General features: G+C 31.8%; 1 protein-coding gene across 1 annotated transcript; it reads right to left on the bottom strand.

Annotated features, from left to right (window-relative positions):
* Positions 1-997: 997 nt before the first annotated feature.
* LOC117913022 (LRR receptor-like serine/threonine-protein kinase ERECTA) lies at positions 998-9,618 on the bottom strand. Its single transcript, XM_034827869.1, has 27 exons — positions 8,873-9,618; positions 8,135-8,273; positions 7,896-7,967; positions 7,736-7,807; positions 7,535-7,606; positions 7,368-7,439; positions 7,208-7,279; positions 7,037-7,108; positions 6,855-6,926; positions 6,696-6,764; positions 6,516-6,587; positions 6,339-6,410; positions 6,083-6,154; positions 5,811-5,882; positions 5,657-5,728; positions 5,506-5,577; positions 5,249-5,320; positions 5,093-5,164; positions 4,945-5,016; positions 4,790-4,861; positions 4,453-4,521; positions 4,269-4,340; positions 4,044-4,117; positions 3,409-3,537; positions 2,673-3,020; positions 2,044-2,414; positions 998-1,796 (listed from the first exon to the last, which is right to left on the bottom strand). The coding sequence occupies exons 1-27, from the start codon at positions 8,970-8,972 to the stop codon at positions 1,407-1,409; spliced, it is 2,985 nt and encodes a 994-aa protein (XP_034683760.1). The 5' UTR covers positions 8,973-9,618; the 3' UTR covers positions 998-1,406.
* Between the last annotated feature and the right edge of the window lie 7,684 nt (positions 9,619-17,302).

Here is a 17,302-nt window from a genome sequence, read left to right as displayed (position 1 = left end):
GAAGGAAATCTCAGGCTTTAAAAATCAACTCAAGCCTATTTCTAGTGGGATTGGATGGGGTTAGGGTCCACCTCCGGCCTGAAAATTTCGGCCCAGTCGGGCTAGGGTTAGGGTACCTAGAGATCAATGGGCTTTTCCAGAATATTCCCATATGCATATATATTTGCAGAATCATCCATGTGTCACGTCATCATTGGTTCGGTTCTGTAACTGAAAATATTTTCTAAAAGGGTGTTTATTTTTTTGGTTTTTGGCTATAAACAATTTGTTTTATGGATTGTTTTTCTATTTTTTCATGACTTATTATAAATTTTTTATTAAATTAAAAATATGTAGTTTTTTTTAAATAAAAAATAATATATTGATTTTTCTTTATTTTTTAATATTTAATATAAATAAAATTTTATAAAAACAAATAAACTAATATTTAACACTATTAAATATTAAAATTCTATTTAAAATTAAGTAAAAATGCAAACAACACCTAAGATTTGTATAAGCCATGTTCGTGAGAACACAACTACCGTTGTGACGACCGTTTAGGAATCCTATACAGTCGTGTTACTGGAGCGTCCACTTTAGTTGTCATTAAAAATTATCATTTCAGATGTTATTTGATTTCCTTAACTCTTGTGAGTGGATTTGTGTAATATGAAAATAGGAATTTCTTTTACTCTTTTCACCTTCCATTAGTTTTCATATTCTAAACCTCATATAGTGACTCTTGAATTTAGCATAGTGAAAATGTTAACATTATTTCAATATCTAAAGACACAATTCAAGAATATTTTGTTAGGTTCCACCTTATGAATAATTTCCTTCAATAAATAAAAACAATACGATTGAATTTACTATTCTGAAACCATCATTGTTCAAAAGAAACATGAAAAGTAGATCTGCAGAAACCTCACTGATATCTACCTTTTTACCCTAATTTTGAGGCCCTATGGTTACTTCAATCAACTTCACAAAAGACCACGAGAAAAAAACAGATTCAGATCAGAAAAGCTGAGTGTACCAAGACCCATCAACATCCAAACAGAAGAGATATGGTCCAGCCAGGCTCCACAGTGTATTATTGCTGGTCAGTAGTCACATATATAATGCATTGCTTTATCAAGAGACCCTCTACAGAATCTGAAACCCTAATTGCCAATGACCCCACTCAGATATGCCAAAACAACTACCATAATTTGACACAATACAATACACATTCAAGAACTCAGGTACACTACACCTTTTGAATCTATCAGTAAAAGCTGTCCCATTTTTCCTTTTTTTTTCAGCTACAATAATTGTGCCACATCTTTATACAAATTTCCCATATTTTGATTCTTACATAGGCCTCTTCCCCCCCTCCCCCCACCACATTCTCACAAGATGCTTCCCCCAGTTTTTGACTATTTTTACTGCACTGCCTCATCACTCACTGTCTGAGATATTACTTCACCAAATTTTAGGAAGAGTTGGGCATCTGAGGTGCTCCTGGATGAGCAATTTACCATGTGAGGGGTCTTCAGATTGGCATACTCGTCCATGTAGCATGGCACTTTGGTAGATGGAAGTGGAGCAGGCGGAGTCGTGGTCAGGGCTATTTGTTTTGGTGCAGTGGCCGGCACCAGGCTGCCTAGCACCCGGGTCACTTCGTGCATGGTGGGCCGATCAGAGGGCTGCTTCTTGGTGCATAGAAGGGCCAGTTGAAACACTTTCTTTACCGCTCCAAGATCTTTACAAGTGGCAGTGATATCAGGATCAACAGTCTCCATCACAGCATTGTTGGTTGTTTTGGATAAGATCTAAGGCAAGGAATAATACATGGGATTGGTCAAAACCAAAATCATATAATAGATCAAATAGTTCTCAAATTGCAAGTTGCAGTTCAAAATTTAAATCCCCAGATATGAAAAAGTTTGTAATGTGGAGTGGTAGACCATCTCAAGTACAATTAACTATCATTTGTCGTCTAGCATAAAAAATTTCTCATGCTAAATGGAATTCAATAGACACTAAGGTTCAAGTAGAAACCAAAAGCGATGGATTTACCAGATGATGGAGATTGGATTCATTGTCTACTGCTTTCCTTCCAGTCAGTAGCTCAAGTAGAACAATTCCATAGCTGTAGACATCAGACTTTTCCGTGAGACGTGAAGTACGGGCATACTCAGGGTCTATATAACCAATGGTGCCCATGATGTAAGTAGAAGTATGAGACTTTGATGAGCATAAAACCTTGGCAATGCCAAAGTCAGTGAGATGAGCCTCAAAATCCTTGTCCAACAAAATATTTGATGACTTGACATCCCTGTGAATTATGCGAGGGCTACAATCATGGTGAAGGTAAGCAAGCCCTTGAGCTGCTCCAAGTGCAATCTGAAGGCGAGTTTCCCAATCAAGCTTTTTCTTCTTTGTAGGGCCTAAGATAGAAAATGAGGAATTAGATAGAAGAATATGCAGTCTATGTATATTAAGCAGTAGTTTGTGAATTGTATCTCTAAAATCAAACATCATAATCGCAGAAAGTAGACCCATATGGCTATTCAATAGGAATCTCGAGAATAGCTTAAGAATGTGCTCACACTTCTTGACACACATTTGGCACCCATTTAAGTGATAAACATTTTTTCAGATCAGACTTGCAGAGCACCACATTGTTAAAGGAAGTTTAAACTTACCATGAAGGAGGTCCCAGAGACTGCCGTTTTCCATGTAGTCATAGAAGAGTAGGTTCCCAGAAGGGGACAGGGAATATCCTTGTAGACTGACCAGATTCCTATGTTTGATGCTTCCGACAGTCCCAAGCTCCGTCTCGAATTCCTTTAGGCACTGTGTGTTGTGAGAGTAGAGTCTCTTGATAGCCACTGGCTTGCAGTTTTTAAGAACACATTTGTACACTGTACTTGAGGCACCATAACCAATTATATACTTCTCACTCAAGTTTTCCGTCATTCTCATGATATCCTCATACACATGCAGTGCCATATTCATGTGAAGGATCACCAGCTTCGGTGTTGAGTATGTAACTGTTGTTTAGCAAACTACATTAGTTAGTAGATGGGGAGAGTTTCAAAAGGGAAAATAGTAACATAGTTTTCAAAATATATTAAGGGATACAGATATAACTATCTTCCAGGCCACAAGCCACCCTAGTCTGATGTTGCTTTTATACCAACCAACTCATCTTGTGGATTGTTCTATTTCTTTGACTACCCAAAGGGTGTTGGAAAAAAGAAGGATGTTTGATACACCCAATCACGTAAAATGTGCATTGTTAAATCTCAAAGGGAATTTTTATCGAATGACCAGGTAGCTTGGACATAACCCCAATCACAGGCTGACCATCCTTGGTCAGTAGTAATGGCAATTCAATTTCCAAACAAATACAGGTTTATACAACATTAGACAAGGCACCTGGTTTGTCAAGTGATCCATCTGGAAAAGGAATTGGATTGTGTGGCCGACATGCTGCTACTAAGATCATGAGAAGAATCACAAGGGCACCCAGAGCAATCCCTAGAATAGCTGCTTTAGATATTGCGACTGCATACAAAACAAGGAAAAAATAAAAGTAAAACAGAAAGCATTGGCTTGTGTCTCAAAATCAGCAACTGAAATTCCTAAATCTACAAGTAGGTACTTCTCTTTTGCAATATAGGTGTTCTTTCTTTTTTCCTTACTGATAAAGCAAACCCCATCATTGAATATGCTTTAAAACAGACCATCACATACAAAAAAGTGAAAGGAACGTCATCAACTTCTCACATGCTGTTGCATTGAAGACATACTATGGCTTTCGATAGAAATGACATGATCACATTATCAACTATAGCTCAAGAAATAATTGAATTCAGTGCGTCCATGTCAAATAATTTTTTTAAAGACATTTATGTATATTGTGTGTACAAACAATGTCCCTTCTTAATTCTAACCCAAACTTTCAGGTCATGTCATGTCATTTTCAAACATATTCACAGGAGATTTGAAGGCTTATCATAAGTCCTCATTATATGTAAAATGTGAGGAAAATGCTTCAAGTCAATAATTACCTCGCTCTGTTGGATGAGCCTGATGACATGGAGAACTAAGCCAATAACCACAAAGACCAGGATTTCCAATGAAACTGCATGAAAAAGGTTACATCAGTTGAAAGTTTGAAAAAGGAAAAAAACAAGGTCGAAGCAACCAGTTTTATATTGACACAGCAAAGCACAACTTTGAGTTTCTGGCCTAGTAACAAAGTGATTAAAAAAATACAGCAAAAATCCTTTAACCTGTCTGGTGAGAATCTTGAGAAGTTATTGCTTGTAGGAATATCACCACCGAGGTTGTTATAAGACACATTCCTGCAGGAATACAGTTATATTAAAATTGTTATGGAAGCATATGATCAGACCATCTTAAAATGCTAGCTGCAGGGTGGGAAAAATAGAAAATAGTTGTAGACAGTGAACTGACAGGACAGTAAGACTGAGGCAGTTGATCAGTGATGTCACATCCCCCGATAAATTGTTGTTCTCAACCCTCCTGCCATTAAAGAGTAGGCAACAACAGGACATTACGTTTTTTATAAGTAGCTTGAGCCATGTTTCAATAACCAACATTGCGCCCAAGGAATTTTCTATTGAAATTTAGTTCAAATGCAGTTTTACAGTTCTCAACTCAACCCAACTTCATTAGAAGATTTGTTTAGATCATATTATCATTTGCAGCAGAAGAATACTCAGGCGAACAGTATTTTTATCACAATAATGTGAATGATCAAAGTTAAAGGAGGTCAAGTACTTTAACTTACAGGGAGAACATGTTCTGAAGTTGACCAAGTTCTTGAGGAATCACTCCTGATAGATGATTATTTGAAAGATCTCTACAATGCAAAAGCATAATCACAAAACTGCCAAATGGAAAAAGCCTAATAATGCAGAGTAGCAGCATCTAAATATTTCTTACATCTCCATAACACTCCTTAGATTACCAAACTCGGCTGGAATACATCCAGTTAAGTGGTTCCTGCTTAAATTCCTAACCCAAGAAAAAAAAAGATATCAGCAAGAAGAAAACTTTGGAAAACAGGAAGGTAGCTAACTGTGGAACTTACAGTTTAAGAAGATGCTCCAAGTCTCCAAGGGAAGAAGGAATGGAGCCAGCAATCCTGTTATTTGAAATGTCCCTGAGCAAAAAATATATATATAATTATTAAATAATTTAAAACTTCAGCAGAGAAGAGGGGAAAAAAAATAGAACTAATACTTACAAGGTGTCCAAGTTACCAATCCGAGATAACTCGATAGGAATGGAGCCTCGAAGATTGTTGGAGGAGAGGTTTCTGTGAATGGTCAGGAACATATGATTAAATGAGGTCGAGGCATTGTCCACCCAATATAAAAATTCACAGAGTTTAAGAATCAAAACCACACAATAGAAAATATAAAGTGTACACATGCACTTTTGTTTGCTTGAATTTATTTCAGCGGTGAAGCAAAGATTGTTGGAAAGAAGTATGAAACTCACAAATATGTCATACTCTCCAGCTTCTCAAATGCAGGTGGTATAGTTCCATTCAATTTGTTCCCATGCACATTGCTGCCATCAATTCAATGGGTCAATGATCACCATCAAGTTGCTGAAGATTTTTAAGAAAGTAATGGGATTTAATGCTTACAGGCTGTTGAGGTTTGTACATGAACTAAGATTATCAGGTATAGGCCCTTCAAGATGGTTGTTAGCGACATTTCTGCAACAAGTTGTATTTGGAACTTGATATAAAAATAAGCAGAAATTTCTCAGACTAAAACTATTTCAATTTTGAAACCTACAGGTCAAACAAGTCGGTCAGCTTCCCAAGTTCTGATGGAATAGACCCTGTGAGATGATTATCATTCAATTCCCTGCAAAGGTGGAATTAAACACTACAATGAGTACCTTCCCCTGATTCATGGCTAATAAAAGATAAACAGAACCTCATTAATGGAACAGAAGTCTGGTATTATTCCAAGTGCCTCCAATGCACTCGTCAAATATTTAACATGCAGAAAGGTGAAGAAAGAAACTGTTCAATGAATGACAGGGATAGGGAAAGCATTCATACAAGTAGTGGAGTTTTGTCATATTCCCGAGCTCTGGGGGGATTGATCCGGCCAACTTGTTACCATGCAAATACCTATAGCATTGGATGTGTTCAGCACAAAATAATGTAAGTTGATAAAAGTAGCTGCACATTCTGCATGGAATGAAGTTTCATGCCAGCAATTGGTTGCATGCATCAAAATACCACAATCTTTGAGAACTCATATATAGCCACAGAGGAAAAATAATATTATAATAATTGCTGAGGACGTACTTACAGTTTCTCGGTATAAGTTAAGTTTCCCAGAATAGGAGGGATGGGTCCGCTTAACATGTTGCAGCTTAGATCTCTGGATAAAACAAGTAAAAATAAATGAAACAGAAATACATGTATACATAGAAAGAAAGAATGGACATCACTTAGAATAAACACATTAAGCTTTCGGATAACTTACAAGACAGCAAGAGCCTGCATGAGACCAATCACTGATGGGATTTGCCCTGAAAGCTGGTTACCTTGCAAGGATCTAGGAGATAAAAATTTGGGTTGGAGCAATTAATAAGAGAAAGTTCTTCCAAGCACTGAAATAGTACAACACTTTTTAAGATATTCAAGGAAAGTTCAATGCACATACAATGTCGCTACTTGCAGGAACCCAATATTGAAAGGAATCTCTCCTGTTAGCCGGTTGTAGGACAAGTCCCTACCATTCAAAAGAGAATAAACAATTCTGAATTATAACCAAGTTAACAGATTTCAACAATTTGGCCTTCACTGGGTAAGAAGCACGTACAAGACCTGGAAGGAAGTACAGTTGCCAATATTCTGCGGAATGGTGCCAGTCAAACTGTTGTTTCTTACATCACTGCAAATGGTAGAGAAAAATAGATTGAGAAAAGCCCTCGAGTATTTTCAATAAATGAAAAAACTGAGGATGGGTTCTAGGAGGGAAAGGTAAAGGTATCAGAAACTTACAAATACCACAACCCAGTCAACTGGCACATATCAGGAGACAAAGTACCAACCAAATTGTTTCCTCGCAGTCCACTAGATTGAAACATAATTCTCGAGCTCAATATCAATTTACAGAGTACAATACCATAGAGTGAAAAAGAGTTTGATATCATCAAATATAGGTATACTCACAGATACTGCAAAACTTCATTCCAGTATATAAGCCTCGGTATTTCTCCACTCAATTTATTCTGTGCCAGATCCCTGGAACCAATGCTTTGAAGAGTCATGACCCAAGACATTACATCATTAAATTAGAAGGAAAGGAGATGAGGTGGAAATGGAAACTTACAAAATTTTCAAGTTCGGAATTTGGGACAATGTTGAAGGAATTGGTCCAATCAGCTGATTATTCTTCAAAACTCTGAAAGTCCATTTATGTCAAACCATTAGAAAAAGGAGAACCAATAAAGCCAGGAGCCAGACACAAAAACAAGAAGCGTTAGTAATGAAGCTTACAGTTGTTCTAGTTGTTTCAACTTTGAAATGGAAAATGGTATATCCCCATACAGCTCATTGAACGACAAATCCCTGATGGCATAAATTAATCAAAATTCAACCAAATTGCAGGTTCGCCAAGATAAATTACACCTAGAAGCATCTACATCTTCAGATGCTAATATGATAAACCAAGTGCATATCTTCCTAAGAAAAACTTACAGGCTGCTCATCGAAGAACAGTCACCGATCTCATCTGGGATTTGCCCGGAGAGCCGATTCCCCCTCAGATCACTAAATAAACAAAACATAGTAATAACAATTACTCTTAAATGACTCACACTGATAAAAATGATAACAAAGAGCTCTTAAAGATCAGTACATAGAGAGTAGCCCCTTGAGATCTCCTATTGCAGGTGAGATTTCCCCATCAAGATTCAACCCTGAGAGATTACTAAAATGTTTGCAAAAAAAAAAATCAAAAATCAAAACCTGAATATCAATAAACTTAGAAGAATTTAATCACATACATGGATTACAAAACTTACAAAATTAAATGGCATTTTAAAATACAAACAAGAAAGACAAAAAGAGAAAAGAGAGCAGGAGGACATGGCTTACAGTGCAATAACATTGAAGGTGACATTATCACAAGATACACCTCTCCAAACACAGTAGTCTGAAGATGGTGAATCAGTCCAGTCATATAGAACATTGTCAACATCCCTAAATGACTTCTTTATCTCCAACAGTGTCGCCCCTTTGACAAACAAAACAAAAAAATAATAGTTAGGTTACTGTGAACACACCATCAAATCACCCAAAATCAAACCCTATATATGATTCAAAAACCCTACTACTTCATTACTTACTTACCCAAAACCCTAAACTTCAGTCTCAAAAACTCAACCTCACTCTAAAACCCAAAGCAGAAACAGATATTCATCCCACCAATGGTGATTCAGATTCTGCATTTAAGTACTTCTGCTTTTAAAAGCATAAAAAATACTTTGAATCTCACTTCAAAGCAAAAAAAAAAAAAAAGTACTTTAATCATGCTTGTTACTTGTAGCATGCAGAAGCTTGAGATTTATACATTAAAAAAATGGAAAATCAATAAATAATAAGTGAAATATTTTAGAAAATATCGAACTCCGCAAAACATTCTATAAAGAATGGAGACCGAAATAGAAGATGCAGAGGATTAGAAGACTATAGTCTGCCTGGTTTCCTAGAAAACCAAGGAAAAGAGAAGAAAAAATAGTTATACTTATGAAGAATCTAACATTCGCAAAAAACAAAAACATAAGATTATTTCCGTGTTTCCTACACTTTCTCAGCAACCAAGCAAGCACTCACCGTCGTCGGAAACCACAGAGCCGAACGCCAAACAGAGGAGAAAGCACAGAAGAACGAACCCAAAGCGAAATGCCATCGATGACCTCGCAAACCACCTCATTCCTCACCCAACCCAACCACCATTGAAGCCCAAACAACCAAAAAAACAACGAAAAAAAAAACAAAAAAAAGCTAGGACAGAGAAGCAAGTTCTCGAAATGGAAGCTTTGATTCCACGACCACAGCTGAGCAGCCTGAGTCCGTACACGCACTTAAAAGAAGAAGAAGAGGAGACCTCCCCTTACCTCCTCTTCCCGGAGTCACCGACATGGAAACGACCCGTTGCACAGATAAAGAGAGAGACAACAGATAATTTTTTTCCTCTCCTTTTGCCTTTCAATTATTTCGATTTTTTCGAGCTTCCTTGTTACATCACATCGAAGTTGCAGGGAAAGGCCACTCTGAATATACACTAGACATTCAGCATCACCACTACAAACCCATTTTCAGACAGAAAAAAAATACACAAATAAATTATAGATTGAATCATACAGCAGATAAAAAGATAAAAAAACACGCATCTGCCAAGCCCCTGCAACAACAACAAATGACACTGAGCCTACCCAAAAAAACCAACTAAGCAAAGCAAGACACCACACACACAGTTCACTGACTTTCTTCTCTCTCTAGGTCTAGCATTTCTCTCTCTCTATAATACTTTCTTTTCTCATTACTCGCATTTTCTCTCACTTTCTCTTCTGAATAACCAGTCGCTTTCTCTTTCGTTGCAGAGCCGAAGCAGGTAATAATCCTTTACGAGTTGACAAGGAATTAATAATATATATAAATTATTATTTTTTATTTTTAAAATTTTACTCTATCGTTCCTGTTTATTACTTTTACGCCCAGTAGTTATCATTTTTGAGTACCCTCAGGTGGTGCTCGCTACATGATATATATTCTTAATTAAATAATTATTTTAAAAATAATTTTTTTTTATTTATGAACCCAATAGGACATTAGCTCCAATTGAATGTCGCTCATGAATCATTTATTAAACACTGAACCATAGTCAAAGTGGTTCATGAAAGATTCTCAAAAAAAGTGAAGCCTTTTCCCAATCATAATTCATACACATAAAAAATTCTTCATTATTATTATTATTATTATTATTATAAAGAAAGAGATGTGCGTGTATGTATATATATCTATGGGCCAGTGACTAATGGGAAGCAAAGGACAGCAATTGGATCTGGGCTTCGGGGCCCACAGCCCACCCGTACTCTGACGCCTCCCCTTTAACGTCCGTCAATTATAATTTTACCCTTCTCGCCCTTTTCCGCCTTTCACCTCGGGAAGGACATTGGCCTCGTCTCTTATTCTGACGACTGACGTTGTCGGGCCCCACACATCTATAAAGCCTGCCACCGTTATGACGGGCTGACGGCGTCGATTCACGCCGTTCGTGTCAATGTCGAAATGTCGCTTTCACCCCCTTGTCCATGTTTTTATTTTCCGAAAGGGCACGGACCGTAATTTAAATAATTTAACTGTCCCTTTTTGTTTTTTATAAATATTAGTTTATAATGTTCCCTTGGATTATAGAATGCTCCTTCCGAAGGAACATCTCTCTTATTGGAGGACCAACCGGTGGTTGCCACGTCATATCTTGGGAGTGGTCGCCTTACCTGTGGAGGTACACATGGTTTGTGCTTCTCGACTGATTGCGATGGCTGTAACGCTGCGGTTGAGCAAATCGAGAAAAACTCGGGTCTATCTCAAATGGGAATGCCGTACGATTAAAATAAATTTTAGAAAATCACTAATATTATATATATATATTGCCTAATAGTCTAATAGGCTATTGCCATTTAAATAATATAATATAATCTTAATTCAAGGGTACAATGAAATCAATAATTAATAACTATAAATATATAATCAAAATATTATTATTATGAAAAATATGATATAAAAAAAAGTATATGTAATTTAAAAAAAGGACATCGTGATAAATGATATCATATCGATATAAATGATATCAACACTAATCTCTAATCTTGATATAGGAATTTATTTAACCTTGGGAGAGATATCCATCTGTTTAATCCTTTAATATTACGGAATACAATGAAAATGTTATATCTAATCTTGATGTAATAATTTATTTAGTCTTGTGATAAATATCTGTTTATTTAATCCCATAATATTATAAGATATGACAAAACCATTATATATGAGATGATTTATGATATCCACGTCGAATAGAAAATAAAATTTGTTAAAAGTAAATAATATTTACATAATTATCAATGATGTCTCTTTTAAAAATTTAATAATATTATACATATTGTAATTATATATATATATATATATTATACATTATGTTTTTCATTTTTTTGATAATATTTTTATTTTAGAACGATGTTTATATTAGGGTTATTTAATTAAAAAAACTCATTTTTTGAAATTTAATATTTTATCATTTTTTGGCTTAATTTGGACAAAAATATTATCGTTATTTTATTGTAAAAATAACATTATATTAAAAATAAATTATTTTTTAAAGTAAAAAATGTGAAGGGTTAGATTTATAAATTTGGAACCCTTTTAAGTAATTAATTCTTTATATTATTACTAATCGAAAATACCTCCATTAAAATAGCTTAACCTTTTTTTACGATAAAGATAATAATGTATAAAGATATAAATAAAGGACATTAAAACCCACCCACGAATTCTTGATTGCCACGTCAGCATGAAAAGAGGGTGAGGCCCACCACGTGTTGAAACCCCAAGGCATACGCAAACGGAAGCAGTGCAACGTGGGATGCATGAGATGCCAACTTGGCACTGGAGAAATCCCATTAATATTTATTTAAATAAATAAATAAAATATCTCCTAAAATATTAAATAGGAGAGAAAGATGGCGGGGCCAGAAGTCACATGCAAAGCGTTGTTGCATGAAAATGGGCTCAACAACAAATGTTCCCAGTCACGTGCCCATTGAATGAGAATATTTAAGATTTGTGGACCCATCAATTTTTTTTTCCCCAATTAAAACTACAAACCTTCCTCTAACGGTTAACCTACAAATACAATATCCTCCTCCTTTAATAATAAATACTATCCTATTTATTTATTTATTTATTTATTTGTATGGTAGAGGCATTAATAATGTTATCCATTAAATATGGATTCAGTGTCCGTTATGTGATCCAAGGTTTTGGTTCAACTCCTTGGATTTAATTACTTTTATTTTTATAAATGATGATTTATTGCATTAAAAAATAGGAGGGGTTTGTTTGGATTTGATTACCTAATTTTGGTTTTTTCCCTCTTCTTACTTGTCCTGATAAATTATTTTATTATTTTATAAAATATAAAAATACAATGAATTAGATGTAATAAGCAAATTTTTAAAACATATAAGTGTTTTTTAAAAATAAAATAAAATTATAAATTTTGCTAGACAACTTAATTTAATATATATATAATTATTGCCAAACACGCTAAAGCAATGCTATATCAAACTTATATCATTATTATATTTTTGACAATTATGATTTGAATTTAGACTTTAATTTTGAAGTAAAGTCAATACAAAATCATTTCAAATATGGGCTATCTAAAATTTGTTGTTTAAATCTACAAGTCAGGTTGATTTTTTCCCTATTCTTACTTGTCCTGATAAATTATTTTATAGTTTTATAAAATATACAATGAATTAAATGTTATAAGTGATTTTTTTAATAATATAAGTGATTTCTTAAATTTTAAAAAAAGTTTTATAAATTTTACTAGACAACTTAATTTTAATTTTTTTTACATTTTTTTAACTAAAAGCATTTTTTATAATGACCGTCAAACAAGCTCATAGAATAAAGCAATGCTATATCAAATTTATATCATTATTATATTTTTGAAAATTATGATTTGAATTTGGACTTTAATTTTGAAGTAAATTCAATACAAAATTATTTCAAATATGGGCTATCTAAAATTTGTTGTTTAAATCTATAAGTCATCATGCTATCAAAATTTTGATTTACAAAATGTTTTTTGGCTCATAGAAAAAAAAAACCAAACAAACAAAAGCCCAGTGTTACTCCATCAAAGTAGGAGGCATACGATAAAATTTGTGTGTTTAAAATTAAAATAAAATAGAAATACGAGCTTATAAAATTCATACGAGCATGTTTTTATACACTTATAAAACAAATCATAAAATATAAATTTAAGTTTATAAAATACAAATATAAAACAATTATTTAAAAATAATTAGTATTCTATACGTTTTGTGATCAAATGCACTGTCTTTAATAATTCAAATACTAATTTTTTAATGACACGGATAATATTTTTTATTATTTTAAACACATAAATATATCAATTTTAAATTATTTTTAAAGAATTTTATTTTATAATTATTTTTATATAAAATTGTGTATATATATATATATATTCACAACCCTTGCTATTAAAGTGATTTAAATGGTTAAAAGTATCACTATGGTTGTATTTTTTTTTTTTAGTATTTAATTATTTTTAAAAAAAGATGTGGAGCAAAAGATGAAGGAGACCCACAATGTGTTTAAGTACAAAGAAGTGAAAGAAACAAGGGTGGACCAAAGCAAGCATGAAATGAGAGAAAAAAGATTGCCCCCACTGCTTTTTTTCTATTGGGTTTGGAAGTTTCTGCAGCAGAGCAGAGCTCACCCTTTCTTTGAGTTTCACTACACTAATTATTATTATTTTTTTTTTCAAAAAAATATCCCTCCTGAAACGACCGATGTGAGACACCTTCTTAATGCTGTAGGCCATTCTACCATTACACATTTCTTTTATGGTGGAGCTGAAGTCTATGGAGCAAAATGGGGACTCTTGCTGCCGATTTCAAATTTTAAAGATAAGGCCATGTTTGGAAAATATTTTTAAAAATCTGATGTTTAATAGAATAAAAGTTGGTTTGATAACTTAAATATTTTTAACTTATTATTTTTTCTTACGTTTTAAATATATTTAATATATATATATATATATATATATATATAATGTTTTATTTTTAATTATTTTATACATTTATATAATTTTTTTAGTTTTAACTTTTAAATAAGAAAATAATAATAACAAGCTTACGTTACATAAACAACTATTTTTTAAAAACATGTAAAAAATTTGAGGTATTTAAACCTTTTTATTACCTCGAGTTTAAAAATTTATTATCAACACAAAAACAAATATTTTTTAAGATGTTCTGGCTCTATATAAAGTTTTTAATTAAAAAAAAAATCACTAGGATTATCCAAGCGAGTAGCAAAGATGATATAACAATGTATCAACATTTTATACTTCTATGTACAATATAAAAGATTTTAAATTACTTTTCATATTCCCACTGTTTTTTAAATACATTCGACAAAAACCTTTATTATAAAACCTAACTACTTTTATTAGTCATAAAAGTCTTTGATTTTAGCAGTGTAAGAAGAATCTCGTAATCCTATGTGTAGGTGTACAACATATATAAAGATTGTTAGATAAGGGAATTACGAAGTAAATGGGTTGATAATAACATGTAAACCAAAACAAAATAATCATTCATATATTTGACAATAACGTGTGTTCTACATGAAAACATGATAATAAAAGTGAAAAAGTGAAGTTGTCTTAAGGGTCAGATAATTTTATTTATTTTTTGTGTAATCGGTTTCGGGTTTGCAAGAAGTAAGTGTTTCTAAACATTTGTGATTGTTTTTCTCCTTATATCGAATAATTGCAATAGGTTTATAGGGATAGTATGTTTTGGGGAACTAGTAAATTTCACGTGTTAGATTTTGTTTATGTTATTTTATTATTATTTTCACATTTTTTTATTTGCTTTAGTTTTTTCTTTAGGTTTATTTTCTAACAACTTCCAAAACAAACTTTTTAAAATTCTCATACGTATATGTAAAATTAAAAAATAGTTCAATTCCACTTTCAAATAAGCATATATATTTAGACCTTTCTTTTTGCATATTTTGATATGATTTGTTGATATATTTCAAATCCAACATGTTGTAGTTGGTACAAATATTTTTGTTTCACTAATTACTATTATTCTAGATATTTCATGGTATGAGATTATTTGAACTATAAGATCAAACCAAATTATAAAGCAAGATTTGATAAGCAATATTCAACAAATTAGAATTCATTTATCAACATAATTTTTATTTCATTTGAACTAATTTTGATAATCCTTTTACTTTAGTTGCTCTGACAGATGCATTTATAATTCTCCAGTAGTTGGATTAATGGATCATCTAATTGGAAGGATTTCAATTAAGAGTAAAATTTATCTTTTAGAGATGCATATCTTTAAGACTTTTTTTTGTTAGATTCATGGGGTAGTCGTGTTTGATATAATTTGTCATTATAATTCAAATTCAATATTTTTTTTTTTTGAGTTCCGATTGAGTATATTCATACTTGAGGTAAATTTGTATCGATGTTTAATAGTCTAGCGAGTTATCTGTACATAACATAAATTTTACTCAAATTAACACATTCAAGGTGCAATTAATAAATTTAATTATAATTTATTTAACTGATATGTTACTTATTTGAAATTTAATTTTAAATGAATACATTGAGTCACAAGTACGTCAAGTTAGGATATTAATCATATTGATTCAAATAAAATTTAATTCAACTTAATTATTAAATAGTACTTGTCAGACAAATTACATAAACACCGTCTAATACTTATTTAATAATTAATTATTTAGATTTATATTTTAAGTCAAGAGATACTAACACCAACCACCATATCCGTTTTTTTAATAATGAACATGTTTTAAAAACTACAAAATATCATTTTTAAGTTCAAGATTGAGAGTGTTTGAAAAAAGCCAAACTTGAATAACATATTCATATAACAAAATATGATTTTCATATGATGTTTTTAAATCTTAAATCTAATGGGCATGATATTCTAATACAGTACATTTAACGAGATATGTTATGTTATGTTTTATATTTAATTTGTAAAATAAATAAAAAATAAAATAAAATAATATTTAAAAGAAAAATGATACTATATTAGAATATTTTATAATTTAAAAATATAGATTTTTATTTGTTTAATCTATTCATGATTAAATATATATATATTATTTTCATATAATGAATAACATAATATAAAAAAATTTATATTTTATAAATTTGTTTAGTTATTTTTTAATCATAAATTTAAATTTATAATAAAAAAATTTATTTTTTAAAATAAGCAATTTTCAGCTATAATGTTAAAACTATAATTTCAATATGCATATTTATAATAAATAAATAAATATGAGAAATAATGTATTTATTTTATATTATATATTTGCAGTAATTTTGAAAGAAAAATGGAGCTTACCCGTGTCACAGAGCGTCTCTCTATCATTTCCTAGCCGATTGGATGAAGGAAAATTAGTTGGACCAATGGAGTAGGGGCATTTTTGTAATCTACTGCCTCATCATTTCTTATGCAGTCGAATGATGCATGTGGACGTGGGTTCAGGTCCAAATGATAGATATCCTCTGAAGTTTAATGGTAATATTTGGGTGTAAGTATAACGGTGTGATGAATCATTGAACATTTGAAATTCAATCACACTTGTATTATAATTTTATTTTTTTGAAATCATGCCTCATTTTTCGGTACATAAAATTGATTGTAATTAAATAACCCTTGAATTAATTTAGTCATCGAATTATTGTTGGTCATGTCAAAACGTTATTTGAAGATTCGCAGTTTTTGTTTAGGGGTAATGTAAGTACAAGAAAAGGTCAACGAATCGAGGGCAGGTAAGAAATCAAAACTTCAATGCTTTGCTAGAAATGGCTAAAAAACCTATCAAGGTGGGGAAAGGGGGTATTATTGGGCTCGGTGTTCGAGAGTAGAAGTTTTCTTATAATATTTATATTTTTATATAAATTGTTTAAAAATAATATAGTATATAATTTAATGTTTATTTTTTTAAAAAATAATTGCAACAAAAAGGCTTCTTGGCCCATCCCGTTTACATAAAAAAAATTGATAAAAAATATTTTTATCATATTTAATTTATCATAGAAAAGATAAAAAATGAATATAAGTAAAATTAGGTAAATTTTTTTGTATATTTAAATTATTGAAAAATAAAAATAAATTAAATGAAAAGTATTGATTAATTTAAGTTTTTCAATTTTTTTTTTTTGGATTTTCTTTTTTTCAGAAATCAAACACGGGTAATATAAGAGTCTTTTACACAAATTTATACGAAATTATTGTTTTTAGATTGAGAAAGATACAAAAGCATAATATCTTTTACCATTTTTTTACAAGATAATAAAATTGCTAAAAATATATAGGTCTCGTAATTGTTTTCAGGAAACATTTTCTATTCTCTAGAATAAAGAAACAGAAAAAACACATATAA

Source organism: Vitis riparia, chromosome 4 (assembly GCF_004353265.1).
Source record: "Vitis riparia cultivar Riparia Gloire de Montpellier isolate 1030 chromosome 4, EGFV_Vit.rip_1.0, whole genome shotgun sequence".
Classification (NCBI taxonomy): domain Eukaryota; kingdom Viridiplantae; phylum Streptophyta; class Magnoliopsida; order Vitales; family Vitaceae; genus Vitis; species Vitis riparia.
Note: the sequence above shows the minus strand (reverse complement) of the source record. Positions and strands in the feature narration are given on the sequence as shown.